At 50.1% G+C, this 19,464-nt stretch overlaps 1 protein-coding gene across 1 annotated transcript in view; it reads right to left on the bottom strand.

Moving 5' to 3' along the window:
- Positions 1-6,477: 6,477 nt before the first annotated feature.
- The window catches only part of LOC141088186 (NADP-dependent alcohol dehydrogenase-like), a 31,437-nt gene continuing 18,450 nt past the window's right edge, over positions 6,478-19,464 (bottom strand). The window contains exons 3-5 of the mRNA XM_073574108.1: positions 8,426-8,479; positions 7,925-7,944; positions 6,478-7,094 (exon numbers count right to left, since the gene is read on the bottom strand). Coding sequence (XP_073430209.1) covers positions 6,478-7,094; positions 7,925-7,944; positions 8,426-8,479 — 691 coding nt within the window. The remainder of the gene's footprint in view (positions 7,095-7,924; positions 7,945-8,425; positions 8,480-19,464) is intronic.

Genomic DNA, 19,464 nt, shown 5'->3' with positions numbered 1-19,464 from the left:
CACACATAGCCCCCTATATACAGTATGAGCCAGAGGTGTATCTAGAAGTGATGAGCAAGCCTGCTTGCCACTGCTCAATACTTGATCAAGCATCGCGGTCAGTGGCGTAGCATGGGGGGGGGCAGGGGGGGTGGTCCGCCCCAGGCGGCACGTGTGTGGGGGCAGCGCGGTAGCAGCCGCAGCAATTCCTCTCTTCTGTGGGAGAACTCATTTCCGCCCAGTCTCCCTGGCTGTGGATGGTGCAGCAGTGCTGGAGGTCTCCTCCTTCCTCCAGTTATGGGGGTGGCTGGGATTGCTGTAGGCCAGCCCAGTCTGATGTGTATACACTGGATCCAGGGCAGGGTTTGCTCCATGCTCTCACTCATGCTGAATGTGCCCGGGACAGGAGCTGTACAGCCTGGGAACCAAGTCCTCTGCCAGGCTGATGCCCACTCCTGCCCTGCAGGTAAGCTGCCCCCCTGCTGTGCTGGGGGCACTGTGTGGGTGAGGGGCTATAGAGTGCCAGGAAGCTCTGCTGCAGGGATCTGTGCCCCAGGCATGGGGGGAGAGCAGGGCAGCCCTGCTAATCCTATTAGTATGTGCAACTAGTAGAAAACTCATGAAGTTTTTTTTTTCTTTTTTTATTATTAATGGAAGAAACTGCTTCACCAGGCTGCATGCCCTCTGTATGTGTGATCCCTGCCAAGAGGTTCTGCAGCAGCTCAGAGCTGATAATAGTGATGTGGTTATGCACAGATATAGCAGAATTGGGTGTGTCATATAACTGCATGCTGTACAAGCAGTGAAGCAATTGCATTGTAAGCACTTTCCCATTCCACATCTTTTAGCCCAGTTTAGGAGCCTGAATTTTACGTACCCTTACGACTTGACTTTTTTACACCCCTTGTGCATGTCGTACAGCAGGCGGTTGACACAACTGATGAGAACTGAGGGGAAAAAAAGAAAGATTGCCAGGGAATTGCTCACAATGCAATTGCTTGATATATAGTAGGACCCAATGCAAAAACAATTGCCTTATTATGTCACAACTAGCTGGAGAGCTCGGCGCTGCCCGGGCATAGTTACTAACTGTGGTTAGTTATAACAAATTATAATTATCCGCCATCCCATAGTCCCGTGCCCATATACCCATCACACATCCTCCATCCCATAGTTCCGTGCCCATATACCTGTCATACATATTCTCCATCCCATAGTCCAGTGCCCATATACCCATCACACATCCTTCATCTCATAGTCCCGTGCCCATATACCCGTCATACATATCCTCCATCCCATAGCCCAGTGCCCATATACCCATCACACATCCTCCATCCCATAGTTCCGTGCCCATATACTCGTCATACATATCCTCCATCCCATAGTCCAGTGCCCATATACACATCACACATCCTCCATCCCATAGTTCCGTGCCCATATACTCGTCATACATATCCTCCATCCCATAGTCCAGTGCCCATATACCCATCACACATCCTCCATCCCATAGTCCCGTGCCCATATACCCGTCATACATATCCTCCATCCCATAGTCCCGTGCCCATATACCCATCACACATCCTCCAACCCATAGTCCCACGCCCATATACCCATCACACATCCTCCATCTCATAGTCCCGTGCCCATATACCCGTCATACATATCCTCCATCCCATAGTCCCGTGCCCATATACCCATCACACATCCTCCATCCCATAGTCCCGTGCCCCTATACCCATCACACATCCTCCATCCCATAGTCCCGTGCCCATTTACCCATCACACATCCTCCATCTCATAGTCCCGTGCCCATATACCCGTCATACATATCCTCCATCCCATAGTCCATCCCATAGTCCCGTGCCCATATACCCATTACACATCCTCCAACCCATAGTCCCGTGCCCATATACCCATCACACATCCTCCATCCCATAGTCCCGTGCCCATATACCCGTCATACATATCCTCCATCCCATAGTGCCGTGCCCCTATACCCATCACACATCCTCCATCCCATAGTCCCGTGCCCATTTACCCATCACACATCCTCCATCTCATAGTCCCGTGCCCATATACCCGTCATACATATCCTCCATCCCATAGTCCCGTGCCCATTTACCCATCATACATATTCGCCATTTCATAGTCGAGTGCCCATATACCCGTCATACATATCCACCATCCCATAGTCCAGTGCCCATATACCCATCACACATCCTCCATCCCATAGTTCCGTGCCCATATACACGTCATACATATCCTCCATCCCAAAGTCCAGTGCCCATATACCCATCACTCATCCTCCATCCCATAGTCCCATGCTCATATACCCGTCATACATATCCTCCATCCCATAGTCCCGTGCCCATATACCCGTCATACATATCCACCATCCCATAGTCCAGTGCCCATATACCCATCACACATCCTCCATCCCATAGTCCCGTGCCCATATATCCATCATACATATCCACCATCCCATAGTCCCGTGCCCATATACCCATCACACATCCTCCATCCCATAGTCAACCATTATGACATCATAATGAGCGGAGGCAGGGCTTGCAACCTATGATGACATCAGCGTCGCCATGGCAACCATTGTGACATCATAATGAGGGGCGGGGCTTGATACGCACACACTGCTTCCCCAGGATGCAAATAGGGTCATTATGACATCATAATGAGGGGCGGGGCTTGACGCGCACACACTTTTTCCCCAGTATGTAGGCAGGGGCAAAATTGTTTGGTGAATTGGAACGCACAGGGTTAAAATTTCGCCTCACAACATAGCTTAAGACGCTCTCGGGGTCCAGACGTGTGACAGTGCCAAATTTTGTGGCTGTAGCTACGACGGTGCGGATGCCAATCCCGGACATACACACATACATACATACACACATACATACATACATACAGTTGTGGCCAAAAGTATTGACACCCCTGCAATTCTGTCAGATAATACTCAGTTTCTTCCTGAAAATCTTTGCAAACACAAATTCTTTGGTATTATTATCTTCGTTTAATTTATCTTAAATGAAAAAACACAAAAAGAATTGTCCTAAAGCCAAATTGGATATAATTCCACACCAAACATAAAAAAGAGGGTGGACAAAAGTATTGGCACTGTTCGAAAAATCATGTGATGCTTCTCTAATTTGTGTAATTAACAGCACCTGTAACTTACCTGTTGCACCTAACAGGTGTTGGCAATAACTAAATCACACTTGCAGCCAGTTGACATGGATTAAAGTTGACTCAACCTCTGTCCTGTGTCCTTGTGTGTACCACATTGAGCATAGAGAAAAGAAAGAAGACCAAAGAACTGTCTGAGGACTTGAGAAACCAAATTGTGAGGAAGCATGAGCAATCTCAAGGCTACAAGTCCATCTCCAAAGACCTGAATGTTCCTGTGTCTACCGTGCGCAGTGTCATCAAGAAGTTTAAAGCCCATGGCACTGTGGCTAATCTCCCTAGATGTGGACGGAAAAGAAAAATTGACAAGAGATTTCAACGCAAGATTGTGCGGATGTTGGATAAAGAACCTTGACTAACATCCAAACAAGTTCAAGCTGCCCTGCAGTCCGAGGGTACAACAGTGTCAACCCGTACTATCCGTCGGCGTCTGAATGAAAAGGGACCGTATGGTAGGAGACCCAGGAAGACCCTACTTCTTACCTCGAGACATTAAAAAAGCCAGGCTGGAGTTTGCCAAAACTTACCTGAAAAAGCCTAAAACGTTTTGGAAGAATGTTCTCTGGTCAGATGAGACAAAAGTAGAGCTTTTTGGGCAAAGGAATAAACATAGAGTTTACAGGAGAAAAAGAGAGGCATTCAAAGAAAAGAACACGGTCCCTACAGTCAAGCATGGCGGAGGTTCCCTGATATTTTGGGGTTGCTTTGCTGCCTCTGGCACTGGACTGCTTGACCGTGTGCATGGCATTATGAAGTCTGAAGACTACCAACAAATTTTGCAGCATAATGTAGGGCCCAGTGTGAGAAAGCTGGGTCTCCCTCAGAGGTCATGGGTCTTCCAGCAGGACAATGACCCAAAACACACACTTCAAAAAGCACTAGAAAATGGTTTGAGAGAAAGCACTGGAGACTTGTAAGATGGCCAGCAATGAGTCCAGACCTGAATCCCATAGAACACCTGTGGAGAGATCTAAAAATGGCAGTTTGGAGAAGGCACCCTTCAAATATCAGGGACCTGGAGCAGTTTGCCAAAGAAGAATGGTCTAAAATTCCAGCAGAGCATTGTAAGAAACTTATTGATGGTTACCGGAAGCGGTTGGTCTCAGTTATTTTGGCTAAAGGTTGTGCAACCAAGTATTAGGCTGAGGGTGCCAATACTTTTGTCTGGCCCATTTTTGGAGTTTTGTGTGAAATGATCAATGTTTTGCTTTTTGCTTCATTCTCTTTCGTGTTTTTTAATTTAAGACAAATTAAATGAAGATAATAATACCAGAGAATTTGTGTTTGCAATCATTTTCAGGAAGAAACTGAGTATTACCTGACAGAATTGCAGGGGTGTCAATACTTTTGGCCACAACTGTACATATATACATACATACATACACACTTTGAGCTTTATATATTAGATGAGTGAGTTATGCCAAATGACAAACATGGCTCTGCTACATCTGTAAGTAAGCTGAATTTAAGCAAAAGCATTATAAATGCAGAATGGTCAAATTGCTGGATGAGCTTTCTGGATGCCCTGGAGCCGGTGTTTGCGCTGTCACGCTACTGCACACCAGGACGTACAGCAACGCGACCAACAGGTTTTGGATTTATTATTTTCTTCTGTGATATTTTATTGGATTGTTTCATTGCAGACAGGGTTTCGCTGTTAATCCACCTTTACTGGGGACGGCCAGATATTTGTGGTATTAATACACAAACATCTTTAATCCACACAGCTCTTGCTAATACATGGGGGTCCTGGGCAGGTGACCACCTCGCAATGACGGGTATACAGGGTTTATCTTCGTGAGACATTTATTTTGGTTTCCTTTCTTTGGTAGCATCATGGTTGGCACTTGCTATGTGGTGGGGGCCCTCTGTGTGGCGCTGTAGGTGGGGGCCCTCTGTGTGACTGTGTTTGGTGGGGGTCCTCTGTGTGGCGCTGTTTGGTGGGGGCCCTCTGTGTGACGCTGTTTGGTGGGGGCCCCCTGTGTGGCGCTGTTTGGTGGGGGCCCTCTGTGGCACTGTTTGGTGGGGGTCCTCTGTGTGACGCTGTTTGGTGGGGGCCCTCTGTGTGGCGCTGTTTGGTGGGGGCCCTCTGTGTGGCGCAGTTTGGTGGGGGCCCTCTGTGTGACGCTGTTTGGTGGGGGCCCTCTGTGTGGCGCTGTTTGGTGGGGGTCCTCTGTGTGGCGCTGTTTGGTGGGGACCCTCTGTGTGGCGCTGTTTGGTGGGGGCCCTCTGTCTGACGCTATAGGTGGGGCCCCCAGCCCCTTATGTATTATCAACGACCAAAGGGGCGGCAAATTTTTCGACCGCCCCGGGCGCCACAAACAGTTGCTACGCCACTGATCGTGGTGCTTGGTTACACTCGTTACTCGATTGAGTATCGCGGGTGCTCAAGTGCCATTCTCAAGTAGTTTTGGATTAGAGGCATACAGGCAGGATTTATTGCCTTACAGGCCTTCCATAGGTATACTGCTGCTGTAAGCTAAAAACAAAAGTCCTTTTCAAGGCAACATATTTTCTTTTACCTATTAATACCAGAAAATTTGCATGCATAAATTATATACGTAATTTAAAAAAGCACAAGGCGTGGGGTAAGGGACAGAGAAGTTTACGTGCTGCTGATGGTGCACGCAGAGGCCAAAGCCGTTGGCCAAGTGAAACTATGCATGCTTTGGGAACACAACAAACACGATCATCCATGAGACGTAGGTTCCTGTCCCATTTTGCAGAGGGTTGCAGGACACCACTCTTAAAGCCAGATCAGTGCAAACAGGTGGTTGGTTAAATGGCAGATAATGCTTCCAGTATTTCCCAGCACTACCTGTCTTCCACACGGTCCAGTCTCACTAGCCAGGAGTCTGGACCACAGAATCCTCACCCTGATCCTCTTTCCTCCCACCATGGCGAGTCCCAGGAGCAGTAACGGCGTTAGGGGCAGGCAGACCAGGCAGCTGCCTAGGTTCCCCGCTAACCCAGGGGCCCCCGGGTAGCGGCACATCACACATCCGCTATGGGGCCCGTGAGGCGGGGGGGCCCGTGAGGCGGGGGGGCCCACCTGCCGCTAGTGGCGACTCCCCCCACCGCCGCCACATTGAACTATACCGGTGTCTGCATTAGTATAGAAGTTGAACCAAAGCAAATGCCGAAATTCTTAAGTGGATTCTATCACTGTGAACAAAAAAATCATACACCAATCAGATAGGAGAATGTATGCATATAAGATATGATTAATCAGAAGCTGTAAAGTGCATTTCTACAAGGACAGCTCCATGGTCTACTTCCATATTTTCACTTGCAGTACGATTAGAATATCACAATACTCCGAGCTCCTGCCCCACTGCTAAGCAGTTCAAATGCTTCATTGATTTTTTCCAGGGCTAGCTTCTTGCTTACTAAATGTTCCAGATTGTTCCTTTTGTTCATATAATCTGTAACCAGTTTTGGGATATCAGAACCCTTGTAGCCTCCAAATATAGATCCTTTCAAGGTACGCCCTGTGACAAGCAAACCTGGATGCAAACAAAGTGTGTCCTTGGGAGATGCCACACCCAACACAACAGCAACACCATTTCCACAGTAAGTACACTGGAGAGCAGTCAGCATGGTTTCAGTGCGTCCTGCACATTCAATGGCAAAATCCACTCCTCCGTTAGTTAGCTCCGTAATGACCTCATGGATGGGTTTATCATAATCCTTTGGGTTTAGGCACTCAGTGGCTCCCATTTGTAGGGCTTTTGGATACTTATCCTTATGTGAACCTACGCCAATGATTCGTGTAGCGCTTGCATCCTTGCATCCTACAATTGCTGAACAACCAACTCCTCCCAAGCCAAAAACAGCACAACTAGAGCGCTTGGTCACCTTAGCAGTGTTGACAGCTGCACCATATCCAGTAGCAAATCCACAGCCTATAAGACAAACTTCAACAAGGGCACGGGCATCTGGGTCGCCCTCCAAGGGCTGTGGGGTACTCGGTACCGGGCCAATGTAAGTGGGATAAGTCACAGCAGCTGTGACCCGGTCCGTGGCCCTGGGCGCCCAAATCAATGGTGGTTTGTAATATAGTTTATGTGATAGTTTGTGACGCCACCTGTGGTGTTTGGCAAGCAAGATGGTAAGCCAACGCTGCGTGCAGATCCTCTGGGGCTGATGGTGTGTTGCAGCATAGATGGTGTAGCTCCCCACAGGTGAAGCTGTAACCCCAGGACAGTGTATAGGCGTAGGCGGTGTGAGGAATGTTGGTAGCCAGATGTAGCGGTGCTGACAGTGTTGGCGCACAAATGAATGGAAGACACCAGGGCTTGCAGTTCCAAAGCTTTACTCACAGTTCATGGTACACACTGGTGCCTGACTCCGGGGTAGAGACTCAATCAACCTCCCGGGCTAGTCAGGATTATCCTCTCCAACACTCCGCCAACATGTACCTTTCCTGAACGACTCCTCTATTGCGCCTTTTAGTGTGAAGAGCTCGAGCACCGTGGTACTCTGAAGTTCCTCCTGTCAGATGTTCCTAACAACTCTACTCGTATGGCAGACAGCTGTAGCCTCTCTTGGGGACTCCCTTCTCCGGAGTCCTGGCTCTCTATTCAGTTGCTGTTGTGCCCCAAGTCTTAGATGGGAGTAGAGCATTTACAGCCAACTACTCCACCGGTGTCTGCTGCAGAACCATAAGTGTCCATACAACCTCGGGGACCGGTCCCTGGCCTTGCGCTGAGAACCTATAGGCAGGGTTCCTCTTCCAACCCACAACTCCTCTCTGTTCTACTACTCCTTCGTTCCGCACTGTTTCTTCTCTCTCTTATGGAAGCTTAGGTTGCAGTTCTACGTCTTTCTCCTTCTATTCCTTTTCCGTGCCAGATGGCTCAGGTCACTGAGGCAGCTGCAGCACTCCTTCCTCCATCCCTTCTTCCAGGGATCCCCACGCCTCCCGACTGGCTCCCTTCCTTCCTTTCTGACCCTCTGTCAGACTGAACCTCCAGACTGATCTGTAATTCTAAACCTTCCCAACCTTTTATATATCTCAACTCCACCCACCTCCCAGCACATCTCGTGTTACGAAGCAAGGACCCACGAAAGGTGCGCTGCTACCCTCTAAGCATGGAGCCGCAATGTGGTCCTGCTGAACTATCCTGTGTGTGGGGTGCAGGTGTTGGAGTGTGGAAAGGAGTTCCCTACTTACCTAGGTGGTGGGGCACTACACCTTAGGAGAAGGTGCAGTACCTCTGTGGCGACTGAGCCTCAGGGGCGCCACAGATCCACTTTGGCAACGCAAATGTCAGACACCACTGTGTATTCAGTAAATGTACTTGTGCATGCGTAATGATTAGTGTTGAGCTATACCACCCGATACTGAAAAATATCGTATCGGAATGGATCGGCCGATCTAAAAAAAAGTATCGGGTATCGCAGATTCCGATCCCGGAAGTCCCATTCAAGTCAATGGAACAGAAATATCGGAATTAAAACAAACCCTTTCTTTCCCTGTAGGTTAATTCTACATGAAGAAAAACAACTAATAATAATGTAGAATGTATTGTGGGAGGTGTAGGAGACATTAAAGCCATAGAGGTTTAGCCCAATCAAATGGAATAGCAGGATTTTTTTTTTTTTTAAAGACGTTCGTAGTTACAAAGATATTGACTATGTTAAAGTCTTTAATTTTTTGTCAGATATGTATGTTTCACTACTTCCATGCTCTTTACCTTCTTTTTTACTTCTCCCACACTTTCTCCTTCATGATCCTCAGCAGCAGCATCTTTTTCATCAACTTCTTCTTCTTTTTCTTCATTTTTTTCTTCTTTTTCTTTTTTTTTTTTACATTCTTCATATTCTTCTTATTCAACTATTATTCTTCATCATATTCTACTTCTTCATCTTCTTCCTATTCTTCTTCATCATATTCTTATTTGTGTCAGGCATTCCTGTAGTTGTTATCTATAAAAGTTTGAAGATTACACCTTCCGTTCAGCCTGTCACAAAAGATTTACAACAGGATTTGTCCGCGTTCAGTTTGTCCTGCAGCAGCAGGCCTTTTCCAGGGGCACCACGAGGAGGAACGGACACACCCCTGTTGTGAGTTCATTTTCCCCTTCACCGTCGCTGTCTGATGAACTCCCTCTTCTGGTGAAGGAAGGTAGTGAGGCTGATTACCAAACACCTGATCTGGTAGATGATGACTGGGTAACAGGAAATTCTGACTGGATATAAGGCAGCCGACGCCCTTCTGAGTCGCTGGTGATTTCTCTGCTGGATTCTTGGAGACCAGTCTGATTCCTGCTTCCCAAAGATAAATTTTTGCTCTGCTATTGAACTTATTAGTTTTGTTTTGTTTACCTTGTTTTTTGGAGTTCAGCCATCCCCGGTCGGGGGTGTGCTGAGTTCCATTTTTGTCTCTTGGCTCTGTCTTCAGAATTTACCTGAGTGCTGATATAGCGACTTCAGGGCCTGTTTTTCCTATCAGACGGTTGGGACATTTTTTGGTAGGGTTTTTGGTAGGGTTTTTTACGGATTGCAGACAGCAGCTTTTCTATCCTGTCCTTTTTAGTTAGCTTATATCCCATCGTTTGCTCAACCTATCTTTCTATCTGTGTTAGTGTTTTCATCTTGCTTCACCGTCATTATTTGTTGGGGGCTGCCTATTGCTTTGGGGTCTGCTCTGGGGCAGTTTAGATTTCACCTTTCTTTCTTTAGGCCTATTTTGTTCTCCGGCTGTGATCGAGGGGTCTAGGGCATCGTAGGAACCCCCCACGGCTACTGTTAGTTGTTGTGGATAGGATCAGGGGTCTGCAATCCGATAGCTACCAACCTCTCCAGTTTTTCTGGACTTGGCTTGTATTTTTGTTTTTTCCTCCTTCGGTGACTCTTTCATAACACCCCCCCATACACTGCTTAGTCTTCTTCTGCTAATAAATTTGATAATATCCTTTGCTCAGATTTTTAGTCTTATGATTAATGTTCTTCTGCTTTTGTTTTTTATGCTTCTTGGTCTTCTGTCTCTTGTTGTTCTGCATCTTGGTGGTTGTCTTCCTGTTCTTTGTCCTCTTGGTCATCTTCTTCAGGGTCATCTTTTAGGTATTCTTCTGTGTGGTCTTCAGGGTATTTGTCTTCAGGGTCATTTTCATGGAGATCCAGAGTGAGAATCAAAAACCATTTCCACAAGCTTGAACTTGGAAAAGTAGCAGAAGTTACAAGAAGGCTGAGGAACTGTCGAGAACAAGGTGACGGTACTGGAACCCGAAGTGGCAGCAGAATGAACAAGAGCCAATGGCGCAACCGTGGACCTGCTGACTGTGCTGGAACACAGTTACTAAGCAGGAGGTACCTGTGCTCCAAAGCACTACCAAGGACCAGCAGACGTTGCTGGAACTCGGATACCAAGAAGGAGGCACCTAGGCCAAAGGCACTGCCGAAAACCAGCTGACGGTGCTGGAACCCGGATGGGTAGCAGAAGCTATAATACTCAATGGAACTACCGAGAACCAGCTGACGGTGCTGGAACCCGGAGGGGCAGCAGAAGGAACAAGAGCCAATGGCACAACCGTGGACCAGCTGACGGTGCTGGAACACCGTTACTAAGCAGGAGGTACCTGTGCTCCAAAGCACTACCAAGGACCAGCAGACGTTGCTGGAACTCGGATACCAAAAAGGAGGCACCTAGGCCAAAGGCACTGCCGAAAACCAGCTGACGGTGCTGGAACCCGGATGGGTAGCAGAAGGAACAAGAGCCAATGGGACAACCGTGAAACAGCTGACGGTGCTGGAACACCGTTACTAAGCAGGAGGTACCTGTGCTCCAAAGCACTACCAAGGACCAGCAGACGTTGCTGGAACTCGGATACCGACAAGGAGGCACCTAGGCCAAAGGCTCTGCCGGGAACCAGCTGACGTTGCTGGAACCCGGATGGGTAGCAGAAGGTACCCATGATTAACAAAGTTTTGCATCCGCGAGCAGGCCGCAGTTACCGAAACCCACAGTCCTACAGGGGGTGCTTGTCCTATTGGCACTATGGAACCAGCCTTTTTTACCAGAACCCGCAGCCCAAATAGGAAGCACCGAAACTGCAGGCACCATAGACTCGGCTAACCCTACCGCAACACGACAGGACAACGTATCGGTGGCAAAGTGACGTTGACACTACCCGGAAACAGCAGGCGTGCTGTAACAAGGCTGGGCAGGAGGGAGTACCCGTGCCAAAGACACTGCCGAGAACCAGCTGACGGTGCTGGAACCCGGATGGGTAGCAGAAGCTACAATACTCAATGGAACTACCGAGAACCAGCTGACGGTGCTGGAACCAGGAGGGGCAGCAGAAGGAACAAGAGCCAATGGCCCAACCGTGGACCAGCTGACGGTGCTGGAACACGGTTTCTAAGCAGGAGTTACATGTGCTAAAAAGCACTACCAAGAACCAGCAGACGTTGCTGGAACTCGGATACCGACAAGGAGGCAACAATGCCAAAGGCTCTGCCGGGAACCAGCAGACGGTGCTGAAACCCGGATTGGATTGGTAGCAGAAGGTACCCATGATCAACAAAGTTGCAAGGCCGCGAGCAGGACGCAGTTTCCGAAACCCACAGTCCAACAGGAGGTGCTTGTCCTATTGGCACTACAGAACCAGCCTTTATTACCAGATCCCGCAGCCCACATAGAAAGCACCAAAACTGCAGGCACCATTGACTTGACAAACCCGACCGCAACACGACAGGACAACGTATCAGTGGCAAAGTTACGTTGACACTACCCGGAAACAGCAGGCATGCTGGAACCAGGCTGGGCAGGAGGGAGCACCCGTGCCAAAGACACTGCCGAGAACCAGCTGACGGTGCTGGAACCCGGATGGGTAGCAGAAGCTACAAGAGTCAATGGAACTACCGAGAACCAGCTGACGGTGCTGAAACCCAGAGGGGCAGCAGAAGGAACAAGAGCCAATGGCACAACCGTGGACCAACTGACGGTGCTGGGACACGGTTTCTAAGCAGGAGTTACCTGTGCTGAAAAGCACTACCAAGAACCAGCAGACATTGCTGGAACTCGGATACCGACAAGGAGGCAACAATGCCAAAGGCTCTGCCGGGAACCAGCAGACGGTGCTGGAACCCGGATGGGTAGCAGAAGGTACCCATGATCAACAAAGTTGCAAGGCCGCGAGCAGGACGCAGTTTCCGAAACCCACAGTCCAACAGGGGGTGCTTGTCCTATTGGCACTACAGAACCAGCCTTTATTACCAGAACCCGCAGCCCACATAGAAAGCACCAAAACTGCAGGCACCATAGACTCGGCAAACCCGACCGCAACACGACAGGACAACGTATCGGTGGCAAAGTTACGTTGACACTACCCGGAAACAGGCGTGCTGGAACCAGGCTGGGCAGGAGGGAGTACCCGTGCCAAAGACACTGCCGAGAACCAGCTGACGGTGCTGGAACCCGGATGGGTAGCAGAAGCTACAAGAGTCAATGGAACTACCGAGAACCAGCTGACGGTGCTGGAACCCAGAGGGGCAGCAGAAGGAACAAGAGCCAATGGCACAACCGTGGACCAACTGACGGTGCTGGAACACGGTTTCTAAGCTGGAGTTACCTGTGCTGAAAAGCACTACCAAGAACCAGCAGACGTTGCTGGAACTCGGATACCGACAAGGAGGCAACAATGCCAAAGGCTCTGCCGGGAACCAGCAGACGGTGCTGGAACCCAGATGGGTAGCAGAAGGTACCCATGATCAACAAAGTTGCAAGGCCGTGAGCAGGACGCAGTTTCCGAAACCCACAGTCCAACAGGGGGTGCTTGTCCTATTGGCACTACAGAACCAGCCTTTATTACCAGAACCCGCAGCCCACATAGAAAGCACCAAAACTGCAGGCACCATAGACTCGGCAAACCCGACCGCAACACGACAGGACAACATATCGGTGGCAAAGTTACATTGACACTACCCGGAAACAGGCGTGCTGGAACCAGGCTGGGCAGGAGGGAGTACCCGTGCCAAAGACACTGCCGAGAACCAGCTGACGGTGCTGGAACCCGGATGGGTAGCAGAAGCTACAAGAGTCAATGGAACTACCGAGAACCAGCTGACGGTGCTGGAACTCAGAGGGGCAGCAGAAGGAACAAGAGCCAATGGCACAACCGTGGACCAGCTGACGGTGCTGGAACACGGTTTCTAAGCAGGAGGTACCTGTGCTAAAAAGCACTACCAAGAACCAGCAGACGTTGCTGGAACTCGGATACCGACAAGGAGGCAACAATGCCAAAGGCTCTGCCGAGAACCAGCTGACGGTGCTGGAACCAGGCTGAGCAGGAGGGAGTACTACCAGCCTGAATGACAGCATTTCAAGTGCCAGTAGTTTGGCAATGCCAGCATTCATAGCCTGTGCTCGGGGATGGTTTGCCGAGTATGGTCACCTTTCTCCCATGCCTGTGCTACCGATGGCTGTCGAGTGGCCTGGGAGTGTGAGGATGACTTGGAATATGGTGCTGTGGGTGGAATGTCACAGGGTCTCCGGACAACAGTGCCAGAGGTTCTTCCTTGGCGATCCTGTGAGGAAGCCGAACCAGCTGTGTGTGAGCTGGAGGAAGAGGCCCCAACACGAGCTGAAGAGGTGGTAGGTGGTGCTGTACGTTGGCCTACGTCTTCAGTGTGTCTGTGTAACTCCACCTCGTGCTTGGTCCACACATGTTTCCACATATTAGTGGTATTGAGGTTGCTGACATTTTTCCCTCTTTTGACTCTCTGATGACACAGCTTGCATTTGACAAAGCAAATGTCATCTGCAACTGTGTCAAAAAAGGACCACGCACTGCAAGTCTTGGGAGCGCCCGTTTTGCCTTTTGAAAGTGGAATGCTCCTAACGTGTGCCGAAGTGGAGGCTACAGGCAACCAAGTCTGCCCCTCTCCCTCTCCCTCCGGTTTTGGCCGTTCGGGGAATCTCTTCCTCAGAGTTGCTCCCACCACCTTCCTGTTCCTCACGCCATGATGGGTCAAGGACCTCATCATCTACACTCCCCTCTTCAAACACCTGCTTCTCCTGGGTTGTCTCGCCAGCACCGTACGCAACAGAAAGTGGCAACTGTGTCTCGTCATCATCTGATGCGTACTGAGGTGTGCTGACCATAGGCACTGGCCCACCCCCATCTTCAGATTCAGAGGGACAAAGAAGTTGCGCATCACTGCATACTCCCTCTTCTTCACAATCTGGAATGCTGCTTGGCTGGCCCCCTCTTTCCAAACCAACATATTCCAAGAACAGAAGTAGAGACTGTGATGGCTCCTGTCCAGTGCTCTCTGACTGCCTGGGCACTTTGGCAGGTGGTGAAGAGACAGATGGTTGCTCTTCGGTGCTCTGGCCCTGAGAGGATGTGGAAGTAAGTGAAGTCGATGCGTTAGCTGGCATCCATCCCACAACGGCTTCAATTTGTTCCTCCCGCAGCAGTGGGGTACGGTGAGGTCCTACAAAGCTGCGCATAAAGGACTGTTGCCTGCTAAAACTGGGGGATGCTGACTCACTGGTGCCAACAGCAGGCACAGACTCCCCACGTCCTCTCCCTGCAGAATCCCCACGTCCTCTCCCTGCAGAATCCCCACGTCCTCTCCCTGCAGAATCCCCACGTCCTCTCCCTGCAGAATCCCCACGCCCTCTCCCTGCTGAAACTCCACGCCCACGTGCCTTACTCCCTGCCTTCTTCATCTTGCTAGACTGAGAAAGATAGGCAGAAAAGTACAAAGGGGGGCCTTAGTGTGCTTATTCTTGAACAGCTGGTTACAGGTATAAGAAACACTAATTTTATGAAGTGTGTGTATCGACTACACTTTAATGGGAGCTAATGTGGCCTACACAACTTTCAAATGTAGTGTTTGGTGAACTTTGCTGTTTTTTTGGGGGGGAAAAAAAACTAAAATGATGTGATCAAATATTTGAAAGTGAGAGTATCACCAACTTTCTGGAGCTATTACAATGCTGGCAGGTAACCTACAATGCAAAAGATGAGGCTCCAAAAAATTTGGGTAATACTAATCTGGCTGCAGCTGAAGGGCACAAGCCAGAAAAAAGGCTCCTCTACTCCTATATAGTGTTTGCAACCAACCAATGTAGATGGATATGGATGGATGCACACTAATAGGAGAAGAAAAAATGAGCTGCAATTAAAGAAAAATATGTGCGAGGCAGTGACGCACGCTGAGCAGCCTACAACCAGACGTAGCTGCAGGACACACTACTCAGCGTGAGCTGCACTCACACACAGTCAGAGACCTCTCAGACAGCCGTGAACAGTGCAGCTAAGTGGGCACTAGCACTGACAGGCTGCAGAAAGGCTCTGCTGTGTACTCCTAGAGTGTTTGCAACCACCATATATGGATACGGATGGATGCACACTAATAGGAGAAAAAATGAGCTGCAATAAAAGAAAAATGTGTGAGGCAGTGACACGCTGAGCAGCCTACAACCAGACGTAGCTGCAGGACACACTACTCAGCGTGAGCTGCACTCACACAGTCAGAGACCTCTCAGACAGCCGTGAATAGTGCAGCTAAGTGGGCACTAGCACTGAAAGGCTGCAGAAAGGCTCCGCTGTCTACTACTAGTGTTTGCAACCAACGTATATTGATACGGATGGAAGCACACTAGATAGAATTTTTTAAAAATAAGCAGCTCAAAAAGAAAAATATGTATGAGGCAGCAGTGAGGCACGCTGGGCGGCCTACAACCAGACGTGGCTGCAGGACCCACTCCACAGCGTGAGCTGCACTCACACAGCCCTTGCAGACAGCTGTAAACACTGCTGCAAGGGAAAAGAAAGCTACAGTGGTGGTTTATGTAGCCTGGGTAAAGCACAATATTGTTTTGAGAATCGCTATTTCTAACTGTCCCTCACAGTCTTCAACAGCAGCCTGTCCCTAACTGAATTCACAGCCGAGTGACCAGAAATGGCGGCGGCTTTTATAGTGCATCATGACATCATTTCAGCAGCCAATCACAGCCATGCCAATAGTTTACATGCCTAACAGGATGTGCCCACACTTCTGAGGATTCCCATTGGCTGAATCAAAGCGAGCGGGCTGATAGCATTATGGGAACTTCCCATTCCGTTATCCGATACGAAAAAAGTATCGGAAGTCAGTATCGGAATTCCGATACAGCTAATATCGGCCGATACCCGATACTTGCGGTATCGGAAAGCTCAACACTAGTAATGATAAATCGCTTTCCCTTTACAGGTAAATCTGCTTGTACCATCATCCATCAGTCCTGATTGAGCTCCAAATGCAAACTCTAATTTTTTGCAGATGTTACTGTGTTGGCCATCGCAAGCTCTGCACGATTTATTCTGACTTCATGAGCCTTTGGAGGAGCTACTTCAATATCTTCAATGCTGAGGGCTTGCATGGTTCCCAGGCAATAGCGGCCTTGCATTTAATAGCCTTTCCTGCGGTGCTCATGGTGGTTCCGGTTCAAAGCAATGATGGAGGAGAGAGCGTCAGCTGATGCCTCCTCTCCCATCATTCCCCTCTGCCTCTGACACTGCGGGTGTGTGATGACGTCATCGCGCACTCACTGTGTGCCAGGCAGTGCAGCCGTTGAGACAGGAGCCCCCTGAGGAAGCGACGAAATATCAAGCGAAACGTGCGTTGGGGAACGTGGTCACAGCACGGGCAGTCATTATGGGTAATTAACCTCTTCATTCTTTACTTAGTCATGTAGTGGTCTTTGCATACGTAATGTATACATAAATATATTTATTGTTGATACTGTGGTAATTGCAGGTACGCAGGATGCAGTGACGAGTCGCGAGACAATTTGGTGCTTTCTATAATAACTTTTATAAAACTAGAGGGAACTTTCCTCAGTCACGGCTTGATCACCAAAAGCGGTAATGGAGCGCCGACACCAGGGCCTAGCGGGGTACTCGGTATCGGGCCCGTTGATCTCAATGGGAGTGTCACGGAAGCTGTGACCCGGTCCGTGGCCCTGGGGCTCCATGGCAAAAAAGGGGGTGAATGAACAATGAAATAAAGTTTATGAATAGTTTGTGACGCCACCTGTGGTGTTCGGCAAGTGAGGTGTTAGACCGACGCTGCATGCAGATCCTCTGGGACTGGTGGTGGGTTGCAGCCAAGATGGTGAAGCTCCCCACAGGTGGAGCCGTAGTCCCAGGGCAGTGTAGATGTAGCAATGGAGGAGAGGCACAGGCGGTGTAGAGGCCGTTGCCCAGATGTAGCTTTGCAGGGTGTAGTGATGCGGGAATAAGTGGAGGACACCAGGGCATGTAGTTCCAAAGCTTTACTCACAGTCTGCAGTTCACACAGATGCCTGCCTCCGTGCTGTGTCCTCCGGGTCCTGGGCTCAGTCAACCTCCAGGCAAGATAGGATGCTCCCTTCGAACACTCCGCCAACATGTACCTTTCTGAATGTCTCCTCTATAGCGCCTTTTACTGAAGTACTCCTAGTACTGAGTTACACTGGAGTGCCTCCTGACAGATGTTCCCAAGAACTCTACTTGTACAGCAGACAGCTGTAGCCTGCTTCGGGGACGCCTTACTCCTGAGTCCCAGCTCACTATCCAAGTTGCTGTTGTGCCCCCCAAGTCTTAGATGGGAGTAGCTCACTACTCCACCGGTGTCTGCTGCAGAGCCTTCAGTATCCATACAACCTCGGGGACTGGGCCCCGGCCTTGCGTTTAGAACTTCTAGGCAGGGTTCTCCTCTAACCAACGTCCTCTCTGTTCCATTTTTCTCCTTCATTCTGTACTAATCCCTCTCATAGAAGGTCAGGTTTCAGTCCAATGTCTTTCTCCTTCTTTCCTTTCCTGTGCCAGCTGGCTCAGATCACTGAGGCAGCTGCAGCACTCCTTCCTCCATCCCTCTTCCAGGAATCCTCACTCCTCTCCGAGTGACTCTCTCTCTCTCTCGCTGACTGACTGACTAACTAACTCTTCCTGCTCTTTATGTAGTCTAAACTCCACCCGCCTCCCAGCACGTTTCGTGTTCCAAGCAGGGAACCACCAAAGGTGCTCTGCTACCCTCTAAGCAAGGAGCCGCAATGTGGCTTTGCTGAACTACCATGTTGTGTGGGATGCGAGTGTTGCAGCGTGGTCAGGAGTTCTCACCTTACCTGGATGGTGGGGCACCACACCTCAGGAGGAGGTGCAGTACCTCTGTGGCGACTGAAGCCTCAGGGGTGCCACAGTAACACGGGTTGCCCTCGCAGGGGCTCTAAAACAAGCAAACACAAACGGGTAGAACACGACTACTTCCGGCAATAGCCGGTCACTATAGGGCCGCGGTATGGCTGACTACGGGTCCGTAAATATATAGTCAACTTAGCCGTCCAGGCGTCCCTCGCCATTCGGGATGGTGGTCTTTCGGCGTAGTAGTCGCTGGGCCCAGTTGCTGAGGCGTTGGCGTAGTCTTCGCACGCTCCAGCGCTCTGATGACACTGGAGCCCCACAGGCCCCGGCTGAGTCCTTGGACGGATGGGCCGCAGTTCCCAGACTGGGGCAAGTGGCAGCGATGTAGGGTGGCGAATCACAGACCACCCGCGCAGCTAACAGCTGCGACGGGGAGTCCACGGCCAGCAGAGGCTCGGCCCCTGCTGCGAACCGGTGCGGGACAGTAGTGGCCGGCGGCGGCACTGTACTTGCCGCGAACACTGGTGAGAGCAGGGCGACTGCGGGTGGCGGGGAACAGGTCGCTGCCGCGGGGTGGAGCGAGATGGCAGCGGCCGCGGGCGACCGCGGGTAGGCTGCAGCCGCGGGCTGGAGCGGGGCAGCAAATCTCGGATGATCGCCCTGCCACCGTCCCTCTGGAGTCCTCAGTCGGCATCTTCCCTGGCACTGGTAGGTCGCTCTATCTTGCAGTCGCTCCCACAGTCTCCTGCTGCCTCTGTCACAGTCTGCTCACTCATCGTCCTGGGGATTCCCTGCCTCCTTTATATTGTTCCCTCCTCCAGCCCATCTGTCTGTCACAACAGCCTGTCCTCGAACTCTGTGCCCCGGGGACAGTTTCCCCCGGAACCCAGATGACGGCTCCCTTGGTTCCGGTCCGGACACTCGACGGGGGCCATTCCTCCCACACTACCATGGTGATGTTTATGATTTAGGGGCACTTGTTCAGCATACCATTGCACTGCATGGTTGGCTATATGAGCCTCCTGATACTGAGTGAATCAGCTGCCTGATGTTTACATTAACTCTTTCTATTACTATTGGTTTGACATAGGTTATTTTTTGCTCTGTCCTGCTATTATGTTCTGCTCATAGTCTGTGGCCATCAGTCTTGTGGATCATGTGTATT

Source organism: Dendrobates tinctorius, unplaced genomic scaffold, assembly GCF_039654945.1.
Source record: "Dendrobates tinctorius isolate UK_male_01 unplaced genomic scaffold, ASM3965494v1 ptg000038l, whole genome shotgun sequence".
NCBI lineage: Eukaryota > Metazoa > Chordata > Amphibia > Anura > Dendrobatidae > Dendrobates > Dendrobates tinctorius.
The sequence above is the reverse complement of the archived record's forward strand: the minus strand, read 5'-3'. Positions and strand labels throughout refer to the sequence as shown.